Source organism: Podarcis cretensis (assembly GCF_951804945.1).
Source record: "Podarcis cretensis genome assembly, chromosome: 5".
Taxonomy (NCBI): Eukaryota; Metazoa; Chordata; class Lepidosauria; order Squamata; family Lacertidae; genus Podarcis; species Podarcis cretensis.
In genome coordinates, this window is record NC_137174.1 from 29,164,529 (window position 1) to 29,192,149 (window position 27,621).

General features: G+C 41.6%; 1 protein-coding gene across 8 annotated transcripts in view; it reads right to left on the bottom strand.

Annotated features, from left to right (window-relative positions):
• The window catches only part of CTNNA3 (catenin alpha 3), a 566,819-nt gene that overhangs the window by 189,678 nt on the left and 349,520 nt on the right, over positions 1–27,621 (bottom strand). For 7 of the 8 annotated variants that reach the window (XR_013838691.1, XR_013838692.1, XM_079975614.1 and 4 more), the window contains one exon: positions 18,523–18,615. Coding sequence is in view for 6 of the 8 variants with exons in the window: in XM_079975614.1 (XP_079831740.1) it covers positions 18,523–18,615 (93 nt within the window). In the remaining 2 variants the exon portion in view is untranslated. Of the gene's footprint in view, positions 1–5,259; positions 5,381–18,522; positions 18,616–27,621 lie in introns of those variants that run through there. The other variant, XM_079975617.1, reaches the window with a different exon arrangement.

Genomic DNA, 27,621 nt, shown 5'->3' on the forward strand with positions numbered 1-27,621 from the left:
CAAAGGAGGAGAAGGGAGCAACTAATGGCCAAACTATATGTGACTTTTATTACATAGTTTACTCTGGATTGCAAGTTTTTTTTTCTCTTTCTCCTGTGCTAGCAATTATGAAAGAAAAAGCTTTCATTCAAGGGCAAACTGTAAGATAAATGACATCTGTCATTTAGTCTTAATTCAGTCAAGGAAGAACTGCTGGGGGAGAGGTCAGTGAATACCTCCCCCTCCCCCCAGTAAGACAAGAAAATCTTTAATGAAAAATATTTCAAACAAACCAACAAACAAAAATGGTTCTGGGACTAAGCCTTGGTTTGGAAAGTGCAGAATGTCCACTTGCAGCGTGGCCACCTGGGTGTTTGTCTGTTCTTTTTATAAGGGTGGCTTTGGCAACAGCCACAGGGGACAGTGTTCCTACAACTCCCCAATCCTGTTTCAGAAGAACCTCTTCCTTCCCTCTGCCCCTGTACTTGAGGGTCATCACCTCTCTCCAGGGATTTGTCCAGAACAAGGTAAATGTTGGGGAATGGCTCCCTCCTGAACTCTGAGCCTTTTCCCTCTTTGCCTCCATATGGAGGTGTCCACCCTTCCCCCTGTCCCAGTACCTGAGGCAAGTGCCCGCTGTCTGGGCTCCAGTCCCTCCCAGGATGCGGCAGCTCCCAGGCTGAATCTTTTCCTCACTGATCTTACCATCTTTCCCCACTTTGCCTCCATACAGGCATCTCAGCTCCATCCCGGCCGGCCTAGCCCAGAAGCAGCAGCCAAAGTCTCCTTCCTCTCTGAAATAAGTTGAGATGCTGTTTTAATCGGAGGAGACTTTGGCTGGTCCCTCTGCACCAAACAGGGCCAGGAAGGAGCCATTCCTGCACGGAGAAGGGGCAGTGGGGAAGAGGCGTGAGGGATGGCAGTCGGGAACTGCAGGGATGTCCTCTGGTCCTTCATCCTGGGAGCTGGAGTTGGAGCCTCATCCCTAGAGGTGTGGCCCTGTGGAGGAAGCAGGATATTGTTTGGGCTCTCATGTCAATGGGCTCTCACTTTCCTTGGATTCCCCAATTACTCTATTGCCACACCATGCTGCTGGTTAAATTCACAGTGCATAAAATCGCTGGTGGCTCCTGGATTTTTAATGCTCGCAGTTGTACTCTGCGAGCATAGTGCCACATGCGAGCCGAGACGGGGAATAGCCAGTGGTGGTGGAGGCCCTGTGTTGTCACAGATATTACATATGAGAAATGCCAGGGAACCCAGAAGTCTAAACTGAGAGATCCTGGCTTATGTTTTTCAGCAGGACTCAGGGACCACCCTGGACCCTCAGCCTTTCGCTGTTGCCTCCTTGCGTCAAATTAAAGAGTCTTTGTAAAGGTCACACACAGTGATAGTGCAAACAAATAATACCAAATAAATCTCACTACGCTCCTGCCCCATGCAAGCTAAAGCCTGCTAGAGACATTCCCCTTGAAACCATAGGCTGTGTACCCACCATACATTTGGGGCTCATCTCCACGTCCCCTTAGGTCATGTGCCTAGCAAGCACAGGTGTGTTAACAGATTTGCTCTTTGCTAGACCGGCCAGCCTGGTTTGCAAAAGTCAGCTCAGGGATTCCTTGTCTGCAGCTTCTCCTTTCATTGATATCCCAATTAATCAAAAAAATTACCATTGATCAATTTCTAGCATTGGGAGTGGGGGGCTCCTGTAAATCTATAACAGTATTTCTCCTGTACAGTTTTTAATGCCTCTAATTTTGTGAACTGATGCATGATTATATATTTTTTTAAAAAATAATTTTTATTAACCGACCAATCAAATCAAATCAAATCACATCACATAAATTCCGAATTACAAAGCCAAATTTTAAATTTTTGTTGAGGGGACCCATATTTCAAGTTCCGAAGGGGGATTCCGATCATCTTATTGCTACTGCGTTAATCAAATCAGTCCAAATAAAGTTCATAATTCTATCCAGTCTTATCTTGCTGTTTCCACATCTCATCTTGTTCATACATTTTTTCTTTTTTCCTTATGATCTCTTCTGGTAATCTCTTTAAGCAGATAAACACCAATTATAGTCCTGTGTGGATTTTTCCGTTCGTCCAATCCTCATATCGAGATGGTTTCCATATATCATTGCTTTCATAAATAACATCGCTCTTTCCATCATTTATCTCGCAAACTGTCGTTCTTAAGTCCCTCTGGGGAGTATCACACACAATATAAAAGCAGCTCTATTTCTCCTCCCAGACTCAAGTCCTCCGACAGAGCTTGCCAACATGGCAACGGTATTTTTAACTGCGTCATTCCAAAGCTCTTATACATTCCACGGTCTTCTTATAACATGCTTTGATTAGAAAATTTATCTCCACACAGTCTTAAATCCACAGCTTAAGTCATTAAAACGGCATTTCTGACTTGTGAGGGGGGGGGATTCTTGTTTAATCACATAGAGGAAAGAAAGGAAAGTTTTTTCCCCTCCCCCATCCAGTCCCTTTGCCATACTGAGTCTTGGCGTATCTTCTCATGATTTAGTCTTGTTCCTCCAACTCGCCTTGTTTATCAGAGATCTCTTCAGTTAGCAGTCTTTACTCCCCCCTCCTTCCTTGAAATATGTGCATTCGCTTCCTCCTAATTGATTCTTTTGAAGTTCTTGCAGCTAGTGGCACGGATCAGAGACAGCATCCAGGAGCGCCAAGATCCCACAAGAGGGCATTCTGCCTAGTGCCCCCATCCCCACAAATTCGGGGGTGGTATAGGGCACAGCAGGCAAGGACAGCCCCCCCCCCACAACCTTGGCGGGGTAGTGTGGCTATTTACTCCCATCACAGCCTCTTAATTACCTCGTGTGGGTCGGAGAGATGTTATTGTCAGCCATCTTGTCAGCCATCTTCCGATGCGCCCCTAGTGGTAAGTAAAGCTTATTTTTAAAGTTCCCCGGTTGATACCTGATTCTTTCTTAAGTGTGGTAAAAGGAGGGAAGGCAGCTAACTTCTTTTTAACAATGTTTATTACGAAATATTATTTGATCGTTGGCATATCGAAAGCAACCAGTTGCTCTATTTTCTTTTAGTTTTAACATGTGCCAGTCATGCCGTTCTCCTCTTTCAGGGAAGGGCACATTCAGACAGCAACTGGGACATCCCAGAAGGCATGCAAGGCCCTGAGCAGCATGGATTCCTCCAGCGACTTGGAAGGACTTTACAATTCAGAAAGGCAAGACTGGAATGCCACGGAAGACGGAGTTTCGCTTTTGTCCATCAGCTTGTGTGCTGGCAACGGAGACCATTCTCTTGAAGCGTGGTCCTGTGAAGGAAGGACTTGGTATCCTCCTGGTAGATGTGGGGAATGGATGCCCAATGCCCCTGCCCTGACATTGCTTCCAAAGAAAGCTTGGCCCACCCACTTCAGGACAAGAACATCTCCTTTCTGCTCTCATGCAGGATGGTTCTTCTGCCATTCTCTGTTGACACTCAACTTGTAGGGTGTTCTCCCAGCCCCATGCAAATCTTTCCTTCCTCATACCTGTTCTTTTTACACAGAGTGCTTCTGCAGGAGCCACAACAGTGCACAAAGGAGATCCTGGAAGAAAGAAGGGTGGACCTCCTGTTTTAACCCTATGTGTATCAGCAAATTCAGTCTAATTAATTCCGATCTGATTATGTTCCTTTCTTCAAGCAAAATTATAGAAGATGCAGAATTCTTCTTACCCTTTTATTTCAGTTTGAATATATTTAGTTGAGAATCTCCTGTTGATGGTAGGCAGTTCAAGGCTTTATCCCACAGAGTCTCAGTGCAGCCAAGAGTGCTCTCAACCGCTCTCTCCCCCGCCCCTTTGACCTTCAGCAGCGGTTATTCTGGGGATGGCAGGAGATTTGGTGCTATGCCGGAATCCTTGACACTCTGCACACCCTTGCAGAGCTTTTGTAGGAGGGGCGCCTTGCCTTGGTCGCCCCCCTCTGACCTCTGTGGGGCTCAGGTCTGTCCAGAGATCAGACCCGTACTCCCTGTTCTGTCGGCAGGAAACCGGAAGTCTCGTCAGTGAATACTTACTTAAGCACCATTTCCATGATCTACTTCCTCTGTCTGAAGCTACTATTAGTTCCACCAGAAACAAAGTACACAAACACACACAATGCCTAATAACAGCACCAGGGGGGCCATTTTGATCAGGGAAATAGTACGGGGGGGAGAGCTAGTACAACTGGTACTCACCTGAAGGGTAGATTTACATTGCCTGCATAGGGTAATTGGACTGGGTTGGGCTCTGACTCCACCCAGGGACGAAGACTTGGAATGTAGGCTTGCCTCCCAAGTCAGTTGGTTTACAGACTTGTGGAACAAGTTAATATTTGTGCCTTACAGTGGTACCTCAGGTTAAGTACTTAATTCGTTCCGCAGGTCCATTCTTAACCTGAAACTGTTCTTAACCTGAAGCACCACTTTAGCTAATGGGGCCTCCTGCTGCTGCCGCACCGCTAGAGCACGATTTCTGTTCTCATCCTGAAGCAAAGTTCTTAACCCAAGGTAATATTTCTGGGTTAGTGGAGTCTGTAACCTGAAGCATATGCAACCTGAAGCGTATGTAACCCGAGGTACCACTGTACACTCTTGATGTGGAAATGTGAGAAATAAACTTAAAACTGGGAAAATGAGAAACTGAGAGAAACCAAACTTGACAGATTGAAAGCTTTTGGAATATATTGTCCAAGAAGCCCTGCCTAGAGACCTCATTACTATCATCAGGTGTAAGGCAAAAATGTTTCTGTTCTCCCAGGCTTTCAATAACTACTAAAGGAAGCACTTTCAGCTTACAGTAGTTTGATTTCACCATCTGTTTTGCTGTTTAACTTTGTTGTTTTAATTTGGAATGATAATAATATTTTTTGTGTCTTATCATGCTAGCTGCCGTTGGAACATTAATCTATGTTGAAAGAGTAGGGTTTAATTATGTATAACAAGCAATCAAGCAATTATTGCGGTATACTGTAGTATATCCCCACCAAATTTTCAGCACCCCCAAATACAATTTTTAAGTTAGCATTTTTACTTTTTGATGTTATATTGTGCCTCTTTGAGTCTTGGAAAAAAACTGGTCCTATGAACACATAAATCCCACTGAAAATGGAAATTACTTCTAAAATAGATGGATAAGATTGTGCTGTGAGGTTAGCAATGTCACATTATTTTTTCTCATCAAACAGAACTTTATTGTAAAGGTGCTCAATTAAGCACAGCCAACTAGAAGTTGCAGACCTTTAGAATAGCCCTGTGGACATCAAATAGCAATCCACTGAATGGTTTCCTGGGGTCTTCCTACTATGAAGCGGAGTGATTTATTACTGCGGCAAATAAATTTATTGGTTTTACTTTTCCCCATGCAGATTGCATGACAAGCTGGAAGACATTAACAGCAAAAAGAATAGCTATGTATTTATTTACTATTAAATTTATATACCACTCAAAAGATCACAGGGTGGTTTATCGCATGAAAATAAAAAATGAAAACACAAAATAGTATCATAATAACAACAACCAAAAAACCAACAATCCCCTTCCACAAGCACATATTTTATTTGTTACATTCTTACTAAATCTTTTATTTGTTAAGTTATTACTGAAATGCCTCTACAAATTAAACTGTAACTGTTCTAACCACACGTTAAAAGGAAAACTTTCTGTTAATGACACAAATTCTTCTTCTTCTTTTTCACAGCTCCTCTCGTTTATGTTTGAATATTATATAATTGCAAAACAAATTAAAAATACATGAAATAAAAAAGCAATCACAAAGAAGTACACTAATTATATGCACTGTTTTGAATAAGCAAGTGTCAAAGGCATAATTTGTCCATAATATAAATGATATGATTGACTGCATGGGCTGGCTGTAGAAATTAGCTTCAGGTAAAGCATCTGTCTCCAGTTATTAGCAGCCAAAGAGACGGAGACCCTTGTGGCTATAAACAGGCAAGAAGAACTTTTAGTTACAGGCAAATGTACTGTACCCTCTAACAGTTTATTAAAGGGCAAAAGAAAAAAAATCAGTTTCATTCCAAAAAACTTCCAATTCTAAACTGCTCGCATGAATTCTAGCAACCCTCCACTTTCATGAATATTTGAGTGTGTGCACGCTTGCATATAATCAGCATTGCTCAGCATTTTATCCCAGTTCACAAATGAAGTTCTGTGTTGAGAAGCTACCAGGCAGTGGCAGAGCTTCATGCTCCGGCACCGGGGGTCGGAGAGCAGGCAGGGGCAGGACTGGCGCACCGCCCGCAGGGGCATGGCGCACGTCCTGGGGGCGTGGCACCCAGCCGCGATGGCACCCCACCGGGATCGCGCTGCCAGGGGCAGTGCACTCCCCCCACACTCCTCTTCCTCCACCAGTGCTACCAGGCAGTGCTGGCCCAAGCTATTTTGGCACCTGAGGCAAACCACAAAATGGTGTGTGTCCCATCCCCCTGCACCCAGGGCAGAAGAAGTGAGTGAAGATCCTACACTGGGAACAATGGGAGAATAAAGACCTACATTGGGGACAAGAGTGGGAGGAGACCACCAGCGCCTCCTATTCACCAAGCGGCTACTGTAGAGGTGGCATGGGGGCAGATTTGGCTTTCCAAGGAGCACACTATAGCTGTTTCTGCCACCACAGCAGCAGTTGGCAATGCATTCCTTGGAAGCCAGAACTGCTGTCCCTGTGGATTCTGCCACTTGAGACAATCATCTCACCTTGCCTCATGGGTGGGTTGGCCCTACTTCCAGGTGAGCATATATATTGTAAAATCACAGAGGACCATTACGATTTTCAGGAGGTTTAGGTGGTAAACAGCATTGTCCCTTTTTTTTTTTTTTTTTTTGCCTAGAACCCCTATGAAATCCTGCTATATTTCCACAAAAATCTCTTAAGTGGTTTACAAAACCCAACAAAAAAGGGAGAAATGTAATAAATGCATTATGAATTCCACATTCAAAATCAAACAATACTACTAATCATAATTCTCTAAACAATATACGTAAGTAAAACAAGTAAATCCACAAAAACAAATTGTATACAAGATATATCAAGACACGTCAAAATGGAATGCAAGTACATTAAAAAAAATTCACAAATGTCACAAATATATCGCAAAAGAAACAAAATAGAACCCCCAGAATCATTCACCTATGTACTCAATCTATGCAAATCGATGTAAAACTAATCTAAACATGAGGATAGAAGGAAGAAAATAAGGTGACTGGTATTTCGGAAAAGAAGATTCCATAAAAGAAGATTCAGCAGAGTCCAGTGTTCTGGCTATGTACTATTAAAGAATTATTTAGAATGACTGTAGAACAAAATTTCATAAATATTAATGAGAGGCTGTTTCATTCCAAATTATTTCTGCATGTCTTTATGGTTTCTAGGTGAGTAAACCTCTACACAAAACCTGAATGGATGTAGTACATTTCCAAACTCTACACCTTTGAGAAAATATACCCCTGGGCCATGAATTTCTGCATGGGTGAGGGCTGTCCTTGAGACACACATCAATATTGCCTTGCAGGCATTATATGTTTTCCTCTTCCGAAAAGGCATTTGAGGTCACTCTGAAATCAAAGGACCACAGCAGCAAGGCCATGCTTTCAAAGAATATTACTTCCCCACTTCCTAGCAAGAGAAAAACTAATGTGGCTGAGGCAGGCACACACATGCATTTTTACCAGACAACATCTGAATAGACACAGGGATGCCAGGTAATTGAATTAGCCAGCTAAAGAGCCAATAAAATAGCAAGGAAAGGAAATAGCTCGCATAATGACTGTTAATTTTAAAAACTGCTGTTGTTAAAATCAATTGGGTACAACATGGTTCTCAGCTATAGAACACTAGATTCTGCATTCAAATGAATAAAATTATAACTTACAGAAAAAAGGAAAGAAAAGGCAGACAGGAGCTGGTTCCCAGTGGTAAAATACAGAAAAGGTACAAAATATGAGTCACACTTTCTCTGGGAGATGCACCAAATCCCTACATTTTAAAAGGTTTTCAGATTTAAAAAATGGTTTTACTTGTGTTTTTGGTATTGTTCAGCTGCTTTGTTGTTTTCCACCCTAGGTGCCTTTGGGAGGAAGAGCAGGACAGAAATTTAATGAATAATAATAAGATTTAACAATGTAGGTACTGTAAGATTAACATAAGCTAAAGGACCCCTGGATGGTTAAGTCCAGTAAACTGAAATTATGGGGTGCAGTGCTCATATCTGCTTTCAGGCTGAGGAAGCCAGCGTTTATCTGCAGACAGCTTTTCCAGGTCATGTGGCCAGCATGACTAAACTGTTTCTGGTGCAACAGAATACCATGATGAGTGCCAAAGTGCAAAGAAATGCTGTTTACCTTCCTGCCACTGTCATACCTATATATCTACTCACGCTGGTATGGGGGGAGCTCACCCCATAGGCAGATTCGAACTGACGACCTTCTGATCGGGAAGCCCAAGAGGCTTGGTAGTTTTGACCACATCACCACCTGTGTCCCTTTTGTGGGTATTACAGTGGTGCCCCGCAAGACGAACACCTCGCAAGACAGAAAACCCGCTAGACGAAAGGGTTTTCCGTTTTGGAGGCGCTTCGCAAAACGAATTTCCCTATGGGCTTGCTTCGCAAGACGAAAATGTCTTGCGAGTTCCTGCGGGGTTTCCCCCCTTTTTCCCCCCTTTTCCTAAACCCTAAGCCCTAAGCCTCTTATCAGCTGATCCGCTAAAAGCCACTAAACCACTAATAGTGCTAATCCGCTAAGCTGTCAATGGGCTTGCTTCGCAAGACGAAAAAACTCGCTATACGAAGAGGCACCACTGTATAGCTATAAAACTGAGATGGATGGAAATATTAAATAACTAAAACAAAAATATAGGTTGCAGGCTCAGGTGTAGTGAACCTGGGTTCACCAGGGGCATGAGGGTACCTATAAGAACAGGGCAACAGCTTGGGATTGAAATGGCCACAACTTGTATTGATTACAGATGGAAGTAGGTATTTGGCATCGGCATTAGGTATGTATCTGGCATCAGATTGTTGGCTGATTGGTCCATTAGGGTCAATTCTGGGTCCCCCCATGACACAGATCAAATGTGGCAAACCCACCAAGTCTCTACTTGGGGAGTTTTATGGCATATTAGCCCCTCTGTCTGGGCCTTAGGATAAACTTTCTCCATGGACCCCTTTACCTGGGTTCCCTAAACCTTTGTTCCAGTTTAGATTAAGGACCCAGGCCAATGCATTTTCTGCCAAAAGTTGTGACAGTTGCTGTGAGGTAGCCAAAACCTCCAGGCAAGTCCAATTTTTGTGCAGGCAGATTCCTCCCTGGCTCCAAATATGGCGACAGATAGATTCCACAGCAAGGTTACTTTCAGGCACTGCTAAGATATGCAGGGGGGGGGGGCTTCCATTGCCAACTGTGCTGCCCCCTCAAAACACAACCAGAATATATGGTTTGTGGGTGGACCTGAGTGGAGTTAATTATTAATTATAAAGCCTGTACTTCTAGATTGCACCAGCTTTATTATGGAGCTCATATTATGCAGCAAGATGCATTATCCAGTCTATTCCCCAGGACATTGTCTGAAGAATAAAGGGAGTTCCAATAATATAAAAGGCCATTCCTGAAGTAGAATACACTCCCAAGTCACAATACACCTTTTAAAACATGTAATTTCAATCTAAATATTTTCCTTCATTACTGTTTACTAAAGACTTCTTTTTGCTTTCATTGAAAACAATGCTCACACAACAAACTGAATGGATCTTTGGGCTGCTTGCTATTGTGTCCTACTCAATTGCAAGGCAAGCTTATTTTTTAAAATTGGTAGTTTCTGATCAAATGAGGTAACTCTAATAGTAATGCTATTCTGCTTTACCCATGGCACTTCTAGCATTCTGTTTCTTGTCTCTTCCAAAAACAAAAACAACATAATACATTAAAATACACTGATTTTGTAAAGGGATCATGCAAAATGGGGAAATTAAAGAAAAGACTTTCCAGCACAAAAAAGAATTCAAATATTCTGATACAAAGGGATGAGAGACAGAAAATGATCACAACACACTTTTGTGAATTTGCTGTGGGCTTTAAATGAGTGTCAAGCTTTACATACATCTTTCATTAACAGAATTTCCTACAAATGATATAAGCTTCTGGACATATGAAGAAAAGCAGTATTGCTTGAATAAACAATGATTTCACCAGAGTTTTCAAACCTAATATTATAAATGGCAAGGAGGACTCTGGAACAAAATGATGCAATGTATCTCTGGTATATTTGTGCTTCCTGTGTCTCTGGCTGAGGGGGCTGGAAAATAAACATTAGGCTCTAAGACTCCTTAGATCTTGCATCACATGGAAAATGTATTTTTAGATTTTGAATATTTAAAGCCAGTCTGCATGCAAGTCAACAGAGCATAAGGCTTCTGTATGGAATTGAATGCTTTGTTTGCTAAGGGAGGCAGTCTGAGGGCAATTTAATTAGCCACACCTCACACCTGAAATATAAAAATATATTGCTATAAGCACCGCCCTCCAACCTGCAACAAGGTGTTGTGGCTGGGGGGTGGAGGAGGAAGTAGTCTGTATGTGAGATGCTTCTAACCCAGCAAGTGTTAAAATATAAGCCTGGCTAGCTTCCTGTGTTGAGATGATCACCTGGGTGATGGACCATTAAGAGAACAAAGGAAAGGGAACTGTGTGTGAGAAGACAAATGGGTGGGACCTCTCCATCAATTCAGAGATAGATAGTCTTTAAACTCTATTATGTGAGCTGGAAGGAAAACTGCTGGCCCTTAAGAATCTCCCTAGTCCACATCCTTCACTGCTCTGCACTGTCCTTGAAAGTTTTTGTCTGGCTAGAAGTCTGCCCTTCATCTTTATAATGCTTCTTGCTTGGCTGGATGGAGAACAGAGAGGGTTGTGTGAGTGTGCATAGAAACATTTGCTTCTGGTCTCACCCACCACTGGCATGTGGCGCCCAGAACAGAAGGCAGCCCTCAGGGTGAAAATGGTGCTCCATCACTAACTTGTGAGGGCACTTCACCTTGAAATCCTTTAAATAAATGAACAGTTTGGTCTTGCCATGGAGTATTTCACTTCTGCATTTAAATGACAGTGGTATTAAAACCATTGGTGTTTGAAAGTGAGTTGGTAGTGCAGCCAGTGTGGAAGTAAAGTACTTGAGTATGGAAGTTGTGACTGCAATAAACTATTGCATTTTGACAGTATGGGTGCAACTGTATTGCCAGGTGAGTACGTGGATACTATTCTCACTAGGAGGGGCACCATTTCTTTACCTGTTCCTGAGGTTGCTGTGCACACACAACTGCCATTAGCAGTCCTACACAGAAGGTTCTTGTTGGCTAAACTTGACATGAACAGACAGTCTTTTAAATAGAGAAAGCCTCCCAATAGAAGACGTGTCTTCTGAAAGAGTCATAGAAGTGTAGAGTTGGAAGGTGCCCCAAGAGTCACCTAGGGCAACTCTCTGCAATGCACAGCAATCTGTCCTCTGCAAGAAAAGGGCACCCTCATGAAGATTCTTATTCCTCTTTGTGCCCCTCTCTTCCACCCACCACACATTATCGCTGGCCCCAACCTGAGGCACCGTGATTCTAAGCACATCCTACCTTGTGTTTAGTTTAACAGTGTTAGAAAGGAAATTAAGAAAACGGTTAAGCGATGTAAGCAACAGGTATATTAAAAAATCTCCCTAATTAAAACAGCAGCTCCCTTCATTAATACTCAAAATGGTCTTCGCAAAAATTATTTACCTTTCTATATTTAAGACATGTTTATATTACTAAATTATTTGCATTTCTAAGCTGTGTACATAAAATAGATCCATAGAAAATTGGAAAAAAAAACAACAAAAACTATTATAAAACCAGAATAGTATATGCCAGTCCTAAATATGCTATACTGGCAGAAAGTTGCACTGATTTCAGCTGAACTGACTTCCAATCAGTGTGTGTAGGATTGTAGCAACAGCCATAAAAATAGCAGTAAAACATTTTTCCTGCTTTTTCAAAATGTCATTTCCACTTTAATAGCACTAATCACAAGACTATGGTATGTACCTTTAATTAATATCCTTATTGAAAGGCTGGAAATGGCACTTAAGAAAATGTTGACATTGTTTGAGACACTAACATCTGTTTTGCCAGTTTTAAGGCAGATGGTTAGTAGTTCACTGACTCTCCACTTTACCCTATTATTTCTGCCCTTGTTCAGTACTCAGTATGTGTAGAAAATAGTTTTGGACAGAAACTCTGTCTAGCAGCACTCTGCACACATCAGGAGATTCAAAATGGAATAAAATTGTGATCATTTCAATTACTTTGATGAACAACAGGCATGACTCTTTAATCATCACATCAAGATCTAGAGAAGAAAACCAAATGGATACCTGACATTTAGTGGAATGAAAGCAAATATAATATACAGGAAATTGAGGTGCTTTCAGCTCCAAAAATCCATAATAACACAAACAGATGTTTGAAACTCTGCATTACCTAGAAATCAACATATTGGATGAATAATTTTGCAGGATCACATTGCTTCCAAGTGATAGCTTTTGTACAGAATAATTCTGCATTTTTGCCAGCTTACATAATTATGCTTGCTGGAGACATGAATCAATATGTGTACAAACTAGAGGAGGCTCAACAATTCAAAGTTCAATAAGGGCTAGGAACAAAGCATAGAAAGAAACTGCAAAAACAACAACATCCCAAACAACCATTGATGACTTTGGGATGGAAATGAAATATTGTGCATTTATAAATGAAGGTTTACAGCACAAGCTTATATATGTTTATTCGCAAGTAAGAGTTTAAAGGGCCACACTGAGAGGTGATTTGGTATAAGGGGTTGTCCAAGAGGTTGTTATTTCATCCCACCGCTTTTACTGGGAAAACCCAGGGTTGTCTGTGGATTGGTGTTCGTTCTGATTCAGCAATAAACAGTGGGGTTTGCTAGGGAAAGTAGTGGGACGAAAGGAAAATCTCTTGGACCCCTGCTTAGAAATCATGAGACAAACGGAAGAAATTGTGGGACAAAGGGAAGACTGCAGTTGCAGATACTATTATTATTTAAGGCTTAAGTGGGATATCCAGACATTGCACAATGAGTTGTTCAAATAGAAAACTTAGGCCTGCAATTGTGCGGAAGGGGTTAGACAAAACCCAGGATATACTAGGGGAACACAGCGAAAGGGCAAAAGAAATCCCAGGATGCAAAGAACAATACATGACTGTGGATCTGTAATAACTGTTTCAGTCATTACATTTGAACTTGTATCACTTAAAACACAAACACAATAATATAATCAGACTCTACTGAGGTATTTACCATTTGTGTATCCAGTTGTCGTTCTTTCTCTCTCCAAGGAGCTTAGTGCAGCATACGTGGCATTATTTCATTTTTATCCTCACAGCAGCAGCTCTATAAAGCAAGGTACTGCAGTGTTGCGGGCAGGCTGCTGGCTGCCTCTTCACTGCAGCTCAGAGATGAGGAGCCAGAACTCCAGAAAGTGTGTTCCTGCCTCACACCCCTTCTCTTCTCAGGAGCAAATCCCCACCATGCAGTGAAAGAAATGCCAGCCGGGATTAAGTTGCAGTTAACACTACCACTAATTCTGTTTTAGAAAGGATCTGAAACCATAGATGAATGTTTGCTTCAGATACTGGTGAAAATGGGAAACTTTCATTGCATTAGCATTAACTACAGTAAGATCTGTGCCTCTCAATTGCATGTGGCAGGGTGGGGTGAGATTTGCTGCTCAGTACTCAACCCAATAAATAAATGTTTAGGGACAGACCAGGGCAGGTGTCACATTGGTGGTTGAGCCAACAACTACCTAGGAATGTTGTCTGATGATGTTGGGTCTCCTTAAGAGGCATTGATTTAGGAGGGTTCCCAATAATCATCTATTCGAAACCCCTGCAATGCAGGAATTGCAGCTAAAGAATCCCTGACAGATGGCCATCAAAATCTCCATGGAAGCAGAGTCCACCACCTTCCACTGTCCAACAGCTCTGTCAGAAAGTTATTCCTAACTTTTAATTGAAGGACAGTTAGTGTACACAAGCATCATAAATGTACTGTTCCGCTATGACCATATATGACCATTTCTGGCTAGAAGTACAAATAAAATGCCATAAACGTCCAGAGAAGTAATGCTTGGAGACAGAGGAAAAGAAAACCAGGTTGTGTCTGCAACACTACTCTGACTCCTGCCCTAAGTAGCCCCAACCCAAAGGTGAATAGTTATCTGAGAAAAGCATTTTAAGATGGCGAAGGAAATGAAGCTTTTGTGAATGAAGGACCATAGTACGTCAGATATACCAGATACCCAAGCAGAATTGCAGGCAGTTTCAGCTTTCTTGCTATAAACGCTACATATTATGTAGCAGAAGAAGCAGTGGGCTGGTGAGGTATAAAGATTATGGCGGCATACGGGTGGTACAATAAGTTCAGTGAATTAAAGCCACAGTTGGATTGTGGTAAATCTCAGTAAAAATGTTCCAGCGGCATCACTGCTCTTTCAGCATGGCATCAAATTATTTTACACATTTATTGGCCACTTTAGGACTTCTCCCATTTCCTCTTTGTAGCAATAAATACAGCTCTATTTATAAAGGGCTGTCTAGGCCATTTGCCAAGTAGGTTTCATTAATATTCTGAAAAGACTAAGTATACTTCTTTAAAGTATTGTGGTTGGTGTCTTAATAGTCACATAATATTAGCATGTAATGTTAAAAATAATTACAGCATATAGGGCTCTCAAGCAGCAAGACAGGATGACATTAAGAAAAATATTACTGTACATGAATATGCTGCATATTTGTGCTTTCATAAACCAATTGTGGATGTAAGGATAAAAACAGATGGCTGTACCAATATGCCTATATTATTAAAAAGTAGCTCTGCAAGCTGGAGACAAGAGCTAACATTTCCTATGACTGCCTGCATTTCACCACCGCACTTCAATATGACTCAAATTGTAAGGCAGCCCCCAGCCTCCACAGAGGCATGTAAGACTGTCAGCCACAGTGGGTGGGTAGGGAGGATTGCCAGCTTAGCCATCAGTGGCTGAGCAGTTGCAGCAGTATATCAGCCTTCTCAGCTAAGAATAAACCACTGCCTATTTCAAGCCATCATTTGCCATTGCCCCTATCTTTCCTCTGCCCCAGGCCCCAGTCCAGCAACAGAGGGAACAGTGACAACCCAGTGAGGATCCATTCTTAAGGCCTAACAACATGTTACATTAATGATATAATTAGCAATCATGTTGGGTTTTTAAGAAATGACATGGGCAGGAGGGTGTGAGGATCTAAGCCTCTCCTCCCCTGACGTATTATCTGTGAAAAGTGCCCCCTCGTATGGCAATTAACATTGCAAAAAAAATTTCCTTTGGTTTAGGGCAAGGTGACTAAAAGCAGGAGTGATAAATGAAGGCAAGAAGTGGTGTATCAATGCAATGTCCACACACACACATATATATATATATATATGCGGGTCGCGCTGTGGTCTAAACCACTGAGCCTAGGGCTTGCCAATCAGAAGGTCAGTGGTTCGAATCCCCGCGACGGGGTGAGCTCCTGTTGCTCACTCCAGCTCCTGCCAACCTAGCAGTTCGAAAGCATGTCAAAGTGCAAGTAGATAAATAGGTACTGCTCCGGCAGGAAGGTAAACGGCGTTTCCGTGCGCTGCTCTGGTTTGCCAGAAGCGGCTTTGTCATGCTGGCCACATGACCCAGAAGCTGTACGCTGGCTCCCTTGGCCAGTAAAGCGAGATGAGCACCGCAACCCCAGAGTCGGTCACGACTGGACCTAATGGTCAGGGGTCCCTTTACCCTTTACCTTTATATTATTGTATAAAGTTAGGGGGGAAACAAAACTGAGCAAAACAAAGCAAAACTCTCACAAATGTATATCTACACATGTACACACAATGAATCTATGGTTGCCATATGTCCGGAATTTCCCAGACATATCCAGAATACTGCAACTGCAAGCAGTATCCAGGAGGAAATCAGCTAAATATCAGGGAAAATCCAGACGTATGGCAAAGCCAATGTCGGCAGTATCATTTTTGATGATTTTCCTATTCTTTACTCAACAACTTTGGGCAAAACTTTAAAAAGCCCAACAAAAATCTGTACAGATTTTTACTTTTTGAAATATGGCAATCTTATCCATGTCTGAAAACAAAGAACAACTTTCTATATCGAAAGCAAATAGAGCCGATTAAAATTATAAAGTTGAATGAACTAATGAACACGTTTTGCAAGCAATATCCCCTAATATATGCAGTCTAGTAAACATTGTTTAGTTGGAGAACTGCATCACAAAATTCAGATAAATGTGAATTAGCAAGGATGGCTGTGGTTTGGTTTACAAATTGTTTCAGAAAGTGCACATCTGATAGATTTGGCTTTAAATGCATACTGAATCTAATTTTACTTTGTCGTACCCTCCCCGGCCCAAGTCTTATGAGCAAGAGGGTACTTTATTTCAAATCACCAATCCTTTTGCTTAGTAAATGTTCTTTCAACCCTCCTGGGTTCTTATTTGCCTCCTGAGGTTAGGAGGTCTAGCCTTCGAATAGTTCAAGCAATCTCTTAATTATTGGTATCCCGCTGTCAGCATACAAACGCCATTACCTCTTGTTTACTCTGTCATAGCCCTGATAAATTTGCCAAATATGATACATGGTAGGAACAACAAAATTACTATAACAAAAACTAAATATAGTAGTTTCTTATATGACTGATTTCTAATAACTGTGTTAGTATACTGTGTATTCTGACATGCACTGAAGCTATATCCCTAATCCTATCCTGCTTACTCTATCCCTTACTCCTCAACATCCACGTCAGCCACCCTTCCCTCACTCACGCCAAAGCAAACTGTCTTTTGCTCTCTCCACACACCTGTTCTGTCACACTTCACCCTCAGCCAATCAACACACAACGCACTCCAACATCCCATCGCTCTCTCATCCCTGCTTTACACTCACCTCACCGTGTTTTACAAGTATCTCCATACCTAACATGTACCCAGTGCTTTCTTCTGGGGGGACGCAGGGGGACGCATACCCCTAAACATTTTGTGAATCTTTGTACTTTTGTCCATTTTCTGTATTTATGTTTCCCAATTTGAACTATAAAATGGTCATCATCATCATTTTATTTGTATGCCGCCTTTCCATAGTTAAAGCAATGCTCGAGGCGGCTTACAACATGACAAGATTTACATAATTACCAACATAACAAAAGTCATAAACAATAAATAAAACACATCAAAAGGTACACAACCAAATGGGGAAAATTTCCACAGAAATCATAAAATCTAAAACTAAAAATACAACATTAATATCAATAACAATTTAAAATGACATAGATAAAAATAAAAACAAACAAAAAAGGAGCCCTCTCTGTTGAGCAGCAGCAGCAGCAGCAGTCCTTTATGGAGCCTGTCAGGCCCTGCCCCAAGCCAGGTGGAGAGAGGCAGGGCAGGGCCCTTCAGGCTCCCAGCAGGTCAGTCCTGGGCAGTGGCAGAAGCAGCAGTCCTTTATGGACCAATGGTGATTTTCTTGAATCAAAATGAGAGTGCCCCTAAACATATTTTTTAGAAAAAAAGCACTGCATATACCTTATATCTTTTAATATGCAAAGCTGTATAAGTCAGTCACAATGACAAACACCACACTACTACATCCCTACTCTAGAGGAATCAGAGGCGCAGCGTAATGAAGAACCAAAAGCAGAGGCCATAAGTGCTTTAGTGGTGTATATTACCATACTGCTTAAGCTGGCAACTTGTATTGGCCCCGTAACTCTGAAAAAGAGAGAAACTCACCCCAGTGACCTGTCAATTGTTTCTCAAGCACTCACTCTTCTCTCATTCCAGTATTCTCAAAGAAACATCTGTCACACTGCTGTTAGGTCTGGGTTGCAACAGACTGTCAATCTTTCATACGCATATGAGTCAAACCTGAATTTGCTGTGCCAGAGTATGCCCTGTACCACACATTGCAGATACAGAAGAACTGTCTCTGTATTGAAAACATGCCAGGACCCATGTGCTCTCTTATTATATCTAATAAATACATGCCTGGTAAAAATGAAAGATTTTAAAATTATGTTGGTTTCTATGTTTAAAATTATGTTGGCTAGCCATGCCCTGAAACACAGTGAAATAAGTTCAAGTCCCCCTAGGGATGACTGTGGGCAGGAGCTAACAAAGGCAGGCATCCTCCCTACCATTTTCTAATGGAATGACAATGCACCAATAGCCCCAAAGGACAACATGCTACTGCAAGACAAGCCACGCTCTGCATTTTTGAATCTGTACGGTATACTGTTTGGAAAGACAAATAACAAAACATTCCTCTTTTAATATTTTTCTCTTTATGCTTATACTTTTTTCAATGACTCATTCTGGCATTATATTACTGCACACATATTGAACAGATTCTTTAAAAAAAAATATTGAATGTAAAAGTCATACCTGTGGGCACAAAGTCTCCATATGACTGGCTGCTGTTTGGACAATTTTTATTCCTTCTTCGTTTGTTGATACTGAGCAAGCAAGATTAGCCACCTGGAGAAAAAACACTGACATGTTTGCATTTATCCCCAACACAGATACATAGTCCATAAAACATTTTTTTCTAGAACATTATTTTCACAAATACGCATCACATACTTGCGTATGACTTTGACTGCCCTTTAATTTCAGATAGTGTCCTCTATGTATTTAGAAGGGTGATATGCTAAGATGCCAATGACAAGTATACATTCTGTGCCTGTGGTCAACAGGAAATTTAAAATGTCAGTCATTATTGTTATATTGCCAGATTTGTATATCTCATAAAGAAATAGTCATTGTCATTTATTGCAACACTGATGGAGGGAGCAATCTCACCCAGAGAAAAGCTGTGTTTTGCTAAATAATCAGGATAATTATAGCACTGCTAAGATAGCTCTTTTTTGCCATAGCCACACAAAACTCTGGGTGGTCATTTGTTCAGTGAAATGTTGTAGATTGTAATAGTGACCTGTTGACATCGATGCCTTGATAGAAGCTGGCTCGATGATACATTTGATTGTGTGCTTTGAATTTTGCTTTAAGCCACTGACACTTTTATCTGTCGAGTTGTGAACTTAAGTTATGACCTTTGATTGAAGAAATAAACCTACTGACAATAATGAAAAATTCTACAAGCTATAGTATCTTTTCAGGATATCAAATTTAAAACATAAGACCTAAATAAAGCACAGGTTGTCAGCTGGTTATCTTTGTTAAGCTAGCTGCCCACTAACAATTCATATTTCCTGAATGGGATGTAATGTTTCCTTAATGGCCAGTCTACACACAGGATGGGTTCTGAGACAAGCATTCTACTGGGGGTTGGAGTCAGGGTTGTAGAAGAAGGGAAACTTAAATTTGGGCAAAGAGCCAGAAAGTAGTGAGTATTGACCTTTTGGAATCCGATGTAATATTTATGAATGTGCCTCCTCCTCTACGTCTTTTCGCTTCCACTATGCTCTGCTTGTATAGATATAGATCAGGGCAAGAGAAGTGGATCTCCCCTAGCCCTTGCAGGCAAGTTCACCAACCTATCAAACACCTGGGGTAGCAATGGAATCAGATGATAATCTGGTCTTTTACTGTCTTTGAAGCACCGCTGATCAGATGAGGCTTAAAGGGATTGGCTGTACAATCGAGTTCCCCACAGGGAACTCTTGCCATGCAGCAAATTCAGGAGATTTGGAGTCATCATCTATAAATTATTTTCTGCAGGGATTGATTTAACTCAATTGCACAACCACATCTCTACCTGCCCCACTCCTGATACACAGATAACATCAGGTGTGGGGCAGATGTGCATAGTTTGGGGAAAACAACATCAAGGGGCCAAATTGGACCTATGTTATATAAATTGCAGATAAACAGATATTACAAAGACTGCACAAGTCTTCATTGGTCTCTCATTATAAGGAAATAAATTCTGCAAAGAGACCACTCCTGGAGCTTACTATTGCCCAGGGAAGCTGTCCAGAGTGGCTGGGGCAACCCTGCAGGATGGGTGGGGTATAAATAATAATAAAAATTATTTATTTTTATTATTATTATTATTATTATTATTATTATTATCAACTGGTGCACCCACTTTGTAACAATGTTTTGTAAAACTGAAACCATTCAAAAGAGGAGGTGATATGAATGACATTTAAACTGATAATGTTATGTTGGAAGGATGCAAAGAACTTCAAATCACACCAACTGCAAGATATTTCAGGAGTCAACTCAATTTGGCCCAGAAGGCCTAGGTGCAATATTATTTGTTAACTGAAATCACATTTACAGTCTATCAGTTTGCAACCAATTTTTTAATTTATCTGAGAAACCCTGATCTACCCAAGTTGCCTTTCACCTCTCCCCTAGTTTAACAGCCCTAAATACTACATATTGTACTTGAATAGGATTGCTGCCGTGTCTCCAAACTAAAAACAATAGCCTTTTTGTTGCAAACACAGTGTAGCAAATAATTGTTTATATCCCTTCAATATTGTTCCTCGCTGTAGCTTGAAAAACCTTTGTCTATAGGAAGTCTATCAACTTCTGTTGATCAAAATGCTTTTAGCTTATCAAAAACTGTAAGATAATTTGCTGGAAAAAGAGAAAACGGGAATTCTAACAATGCACCTAATCTGCCAAAATGTAATTACAGCTTCAGAATGTCTACAGTTCAGAATGCTAGCATATTTAATTATTATAAAACTATAAAATAATATCTCATGCATAATCATTCCCCTCTATCTTTAATTATCCTATTAGGGTACAATCAAGATGTAAAGAGCTAAGTTACTTGCCAATGCAAGAATAAGGCCATAGAAACCCAAAACATAATGTGAGATCACTGACATATTTGGAAATTTGTAGAGTATTACAAGCAGAACATTGTGCTGTAATCTATATTATCATCTTGAGATACCACAGACATGCCCCATGAAGAAGCAATCCATTGTTTCAGTGCTACTGAATCTACACAGCTAAGCAAAATACAGGATAATGGATCTCAGAATAACTCGTTTGGTAAAGGCTGCACTAATGCCAAAATTATTTATTAGAGCAAATAAGGAGATGCAAAATTGGAGATGCAGTGTGGATAGCAAAAAGCTCATATAGGCACCCAGTGCAATTAAAGACAGTTTCCAAGAAAAAGTAGATGATGATTAAAGGATCATTTATGTTTTTGGCAAATAACAGTAAAAAGGATTAGGAACACCAACTGTGAAACAATGATACCGAAGCAAAATTTAACAAACAAATTTAACAAAAGGTACAGTTTTAAAGGTAAAGGTAAAGGTAAAGGTACCCCTGCCCCTACGGGCCAGTCTTGACAGACTCTGGGGTTGTGCGCCCATCTCACTTAAGAGGCCAGGGGCCGGCGCTGTCCGGAGACACTTCCGTGTCACGTGGCCAGCGTGACATCGCTGCTCTGGCGAGCCAGAGCCGCACACGGAAACGCCGTTTACCTTCCCGCTGGTAAGCGGTCCCTATTTATCTACTTGGACCCGGAGGTGCTTTCGAACTGCTAGGTTGGCAGGCGCTGGGACTGAGCAACGGGAGCGCACCCCGCCGCAGGGATTCGAACCGCCGACCTTTCGATCGGCAAGCCCTAGGCGCTGAGGCTTTAACCCACAGCGCCACCTGCGTCCCAAAATTTAACAAACAAATTTAACAAAAGGTACAGTTTTAGAGCTTAGCAAATATATGGAGAAAACTGTTCATCTGGAAAACTATTTTCTAAGCAACAGATTAAAAAACACATTGAACTATTAAAGTATCAGCACCAGATATGTTAACACAGTAAACCTGAAGGATATACATAAATACAGGGATCTAGTTTTGAAAAGTAATAACTTAATAGTATTATCAAAGCAGACACCCAAAAATACTGTTAAGAAAAAAATTAATAGTTTTCTTAAAATAAAATAAAAGAGAGACCCACAGTTCAGATACTACAGATCAATAAACTTACATGTTTGTCAGAGACATTTCTTTTGTTTGAGAGACTTATGGGAAACGTATCTTAATCCATTCACAAACTCAGGTTTATTCTTTGAAAAGAACAAGAAGACTTTAAAGACTCTGCTTGTACTGATTTACACAGCATTATCCGATTAAGAAATGAACTATTCCAAATGTTTTAATGCTGCTCTTGTGGCCCTTAATGGGATTTTTTATTACAATAGAAATGTAAGTTTTGGAAAGGAATTACTGGAATTTAAAACTGATCATGTACGTTGACTGTAAAGGCAAGGTGTAAATAGCTAGAATTCAAAATAACTAGATTCCGACGTATTAGGCGATTGGGCGTATAAGACGACCCCCCAAATTGGCAGCTGCCAATTTGGGGGGTCGACTTATACGCCCAGTCTTATATGCAGCAGCTTCGCTGGGCAGCGGCAGTGGATGGCAGGCTCCGCTCTGCTCCGTGCCGGGAGGAAGCTGCCCCGCAAAGCAGGCTTGGCATTGCTGGGCAGCTTCGCCAGCCAGCTTCCTCCCGCCCACTGCCGCTGCCCAGTCAACCCATACCTGGCGTATAAGACGACTCCCAACTTTTTAGAGGATTTTCCAGAGTTAAAAAGTCGTCTTATACGCCAAAATCTACAGTAAGAGGTAAAACCAAAGTTTCTTGATCAAACTCATATTCCCCCTCCTTACAGAATACTGAGATCTATAATATATTCTATTACATAAGCAGTAGTATAGATACAGAAATTAAAATGAGACTCAACAGACTTTAACATTATTTTGCTCCAGGTGGATTTGACCCAGTCCAGGGCTGCCTTGACCCAATCGGGAGAAATCCCAGATTGTCCTGAATTGGGTCAGGATCTGGGATTTGTCTGGACTGGATGCACAGCCCTATCATTAGGACTTTATAGGTATGTATGAACGAGCACTTTGGGTTATACATAGAAACAAACTGAAAGTCATTGCAGATGAAGCAAAACTTCCAAGCAGACAGCCAACCTAGGGTAACAAAGATATAGCTATATTTTAGCAAAGATTTTAAAACATTATTTAGTATGCAGAATTACTTGAGTCTTGTTAAATGCAGCAGTGTTAAAATATATTGAATACTCTGCTGCAACCAGTCTGATGTTAACAAACTTCAGACAAAAAAAGCAGTAACAAAGCTTAGATTTATGCAGATGGAAACTGCAGCCCTGACAGATAAGATGATTAAAAATGCTTGCTTGTATTAGAGTAGCATTTGCAGCTGAGGCATAAATCTTGAAGATATCCATCATTATGGAAATACTTCTTATATGAGAGAAAAGGGGGAAATGGATAACCCAAATAGTAGCTTAAAGTCCAGTTTGGGGCAGAAGAGAGCACATTAGCTGTGTTAAGGTAAATTCGCAGAAGCAAAGTTCCCTGTTCCATGCTCTCCCTTGCAGCCACCTACACCCATGGAAAAGCTTCTCTGGTGGATTGGGAAGCCCTACGGAACTATAGGAGATGGGGCACAGGAAACCCTAGGGGAAGAAAATGAGACCTGTATCCTAAGCAGTGGTGCGTTCCTCAATCAATTCCAACCTTCATTTGCATTTCCATCTGGAATTCCATCTGCTCAGAAGAAAGTCCCACTGCATTCAGTGGGGCTTAAAGGTAAAGGTAAAGGTACCCCTGCCCGTACGGGCCAGTCTTGACAGACTCTGGGGTTGTGCGCCCATCTCACTTAAGAGGCCAGGGGCCAGCGCTGTCCGGAGACACTTCCGGGTCACGTGGCCAGCGTGACATCGCTGCTCTGGCCAGAGCCAGAGCCAGAGCCAGAGCCAGAGCCAGAGCCAGAGCCGCACACGGAAACGCCGTTTACCTTCCCGCTGGTAAGCGGTCCCTATTTATCTACTTGCACCCGGGGGTGCTTTCGAACTGCTAGGTTGGCAGGCGCTGGGACTGAGCAGCGGGAGCGCACCCCGCCGCGGGGATTCGAACCGCCGACCTTTCAATCGGCAAGCCCTAGGCGCTGAGGCTTTTACCCACAGCGCCACCCCTGGGGCTTACTCCCAGGTAAATGGGTTAGGACTGTAGCCATTCAAACAGATGAATGCCACACAGTCAAGCTTACCATTGTGTTCACTTAAAATATCCTAGGTGTACACATACTAAAAGTAACGCATAACAAAAATGTTATGAGCATCACCAACATTCTTTTATTTCACAGCATTTTTTTCTCTCCAGCTTTCTTCTACACTTGAAATTTCTTGCTGCATTGAGATTCTCACAAATTAGATCTTGCTGAAAGCAAATGAAATTCTATTGAGGTCCATGATAAGCTGAGGTGAGTTTTATTCTTTCACCTTTCACTGAGATTGCGAAAGCAAGATGTTAGTATTTTATGGGTTTCTTTAATATAAAGTAAAAATAATAAAAGTGGATTTACCCAATCAATATTTAAGCAGCTCAAGTTAGGAGACATAGGTGAGAAAAGACGACACAGCCATTATACACACAATAATACACACAAAAGCATGTGACTTGCACGAGGGATGCTTCTTTGAGAGCTAAAGCTCCGTTCCCCCTGTTGCAGGCTGAATCACGAGAAGTATGTCGCCATGGGGTGGGGGCTAACTATATTAAATGAGACACAGGACATTGGTATTGGGATGAAATAGACCACAACTTTATTGATTACAGATGTAAACTAATTTTGGTGAAGGCATTGGGTATGTATCCAAGATCAACCAACCCATGTGCTGGTTAATAATAGATGGGTTGACCCTGGAAACGAGGTCACCCTGGGGAGATACATCGAGTATGAGGCTTCCTCCAGAGCTACCTCTTGACGAGCTGCTATGACCCAATCAGTCCCTGTGTGGGCTCCCAGACAGCACTACTCCTTCCCAGACTCCTTTAGTAGGCTATCCAGATGTTAAAGATCCAGACCCAATGCCTTAAGTTGTGCACCAAAGTTGTGACAACAGCTGTGAGGAAGGTGAAAACCTGCAGACAGGCCAATTAGTCTGCAGGGAAAATATCTCCCTGACCCTGAATATGGTGACCAAGTATTCCATAGCAAGGTCCTAACAAGTTCCAGCCCACTTATCTTTGGGCATGACCATAACACGATAGAATGGGAGGGTGGGGAATCTGGCATTGTCCAGAAATAAAGGCCAGAGCCCAGGCACCGCTCCCTTTTATAGTGAGGAAGAGGTGCTGGCTTTGGCCAGGTCTCCACCCACACCCAGCCTCTCCAGCCCTGATGTGATTGGACCACATCATGGACCTCAGCATGTTATAATTGTGTGACTAGAAGGGTAGCCCCAATATTCTCCCTCTGACCACATGGGTCCCATGATCTGTGGCATAGCCGCACCAGGCCGCAAAGCCCCCCCCCCCATATCCCATGAGTAAGTGGCTATTCCCAATGGCTTCTTTACTGAAAATTGGCCCCTGCAGCTGCTTTCCCCTAAACAGACAAGATGTTGTTGTTGTTGTTGTTGTTGTTGTTGTTGTTGTTGTTGTTATTGATGTGTGAGGCCCTCCTGCTTTGCTTCAGGGCCCACTTTGGTAGATCCAGCCCTTCAGTTCAGATTGCTTCATAAGGGGCTTGCTTCAGACCCCAAATCCAACGCAATATCCAGAAATATCAAGAGCTTTGGGCCTCCCATTGACTTGCATTGGGGAACCAAACTGCATACTCTGCAAGTACCCCCCCCCCCCCAAACAGGACATCCCATTTTTTCTGCCGATATCTCATCCCCGCAAAAGAACACAGCACCCCAAGGAAAGAAGGTAGGAAGGAACATTGGGGGTTGGGTGTAATGCAAGATCATACATTCAAATTTATATGCATCTTTCTCATTTAAACTATAACTTCCAAACTCTGTATGACAACTGCATTGACAGAAAGTCTCCCTCTCTGTGTGTGTACTAATTAAATAGATAATGAGACAAAATAAATGAATGTAACATCTGGGGTAACTGTGACACTATTATCCCACATTTTATTGATTGATTGATTGATTGATTGATTGATTGATTGATTGATTAACTTTGTGTGCTGCCGTATACCCGCAGGTCTCAGGGCGGTTCACAGGATAAAATCACAATATAAAATCACAAAATACATAATCAAAATAAAAACAAGAACAACCTGATCCCCTCCAACACATTTTAAAAGGCACTGAATGTCAGTCAACCAAAGGCATGGTTAACGTTCCACCTATTATTGCCCATCTCTTTCCTTACAGATCAAAATGTCTCTTAAAATAGAAACTGGTGGTTTTTTTCTAAATCTGTATTCAAAAAACACATATAAAACTAGATAGGTTTAAGCTCCATTTCATAGTTAATAATAAATTTTGTATTTGCAGAACTTTAGAGATGACTTTGCCAGGCCAAATGCACACACTGCAAGTCATGGAACCCACAATACGGCACTTTTGTATTATTTATTTTCTCCTGCCAATAAGTTTGTGCCCCAAAGAAAGTCATTCCACATTTCTGTATATGCTAAGGCTCAGCTGACCTGTTATGGCCTCCTTTACCATTGCGCAGCTCAATGCAAACAGTCACTGCTGTGGTCTCCGCTGAATACTGAGAGTTTTATATCTCATTTAAGTCAATTATATTTGGGGGCACTTTGCAGGACCAGATCAATAATGTCAAATCAATAAGCTTTACATTCAGCATAAGCTGTCTGAATTGCACATTTAATCTTAAGCATTTGACAACCAGAAGCTTACAAAGCCAAATATTTTGTCTCAGAACTATGTTTCTTTAATCTTATTTACCAAAACTAATCCAACAGATGCCCAGATATCCTAATTCCACCCAAAAGGATAAACTACAGTCTGTGTGTCTTTGATAAAAAGTACAACAGCACACCTTGCGGTAGTTTGTGCTGGAAATGCACTACCACTGATCTGGCACATCTTTAGCATGGGGAAATTATAACCATTGAGCATGTCTAATTATCTAATCTTAAAACCCTTAGGATTTATCTTCTTCTGTTTCTAACTATGAAATGTGTCTCCTATTAGTAGAGAGGCATAACTACTTTTACAGATATCCAGCTCTGAGGGCCTTCTAGCAGTTCCCTCATTGTGAGAAGTGAGGTTATAGGGACCCAGGCAGTGGGCCTTCTTGGTAGTGGAACGCCCTCCCATCAGATGTCAAGGAAATAAATGACTATCTGACTTTTAGAAGACATCTGAAGGCGGCCCTGTATAGGGACGTTTTTAAAGTTTGACGCTTTAATTTGTTGGAAGCTGGCCAGAATGGCTGGGACAACCCAGTCAGATGGGCGACATATTATTTATTATAACAACAACAACAACAACAACAACAACAACAACAACAACAACAACAACAACAACAACAACTTGGAATGGCATGGGATCCAACAACAACAACAACAACTTGGAATGGCATGGGATCCCTCCTGCCTTTTGGGTTTGAATTTCCAGAGCATATTTATTACACAAGTTCCTCTACAGGGCAGAAAAGAAGTTCATGAACTTGTTACCTTCCAATAAAGCTGAGCTTGTTCATGACTTAGGAAGACACTGTACAGACAACTAT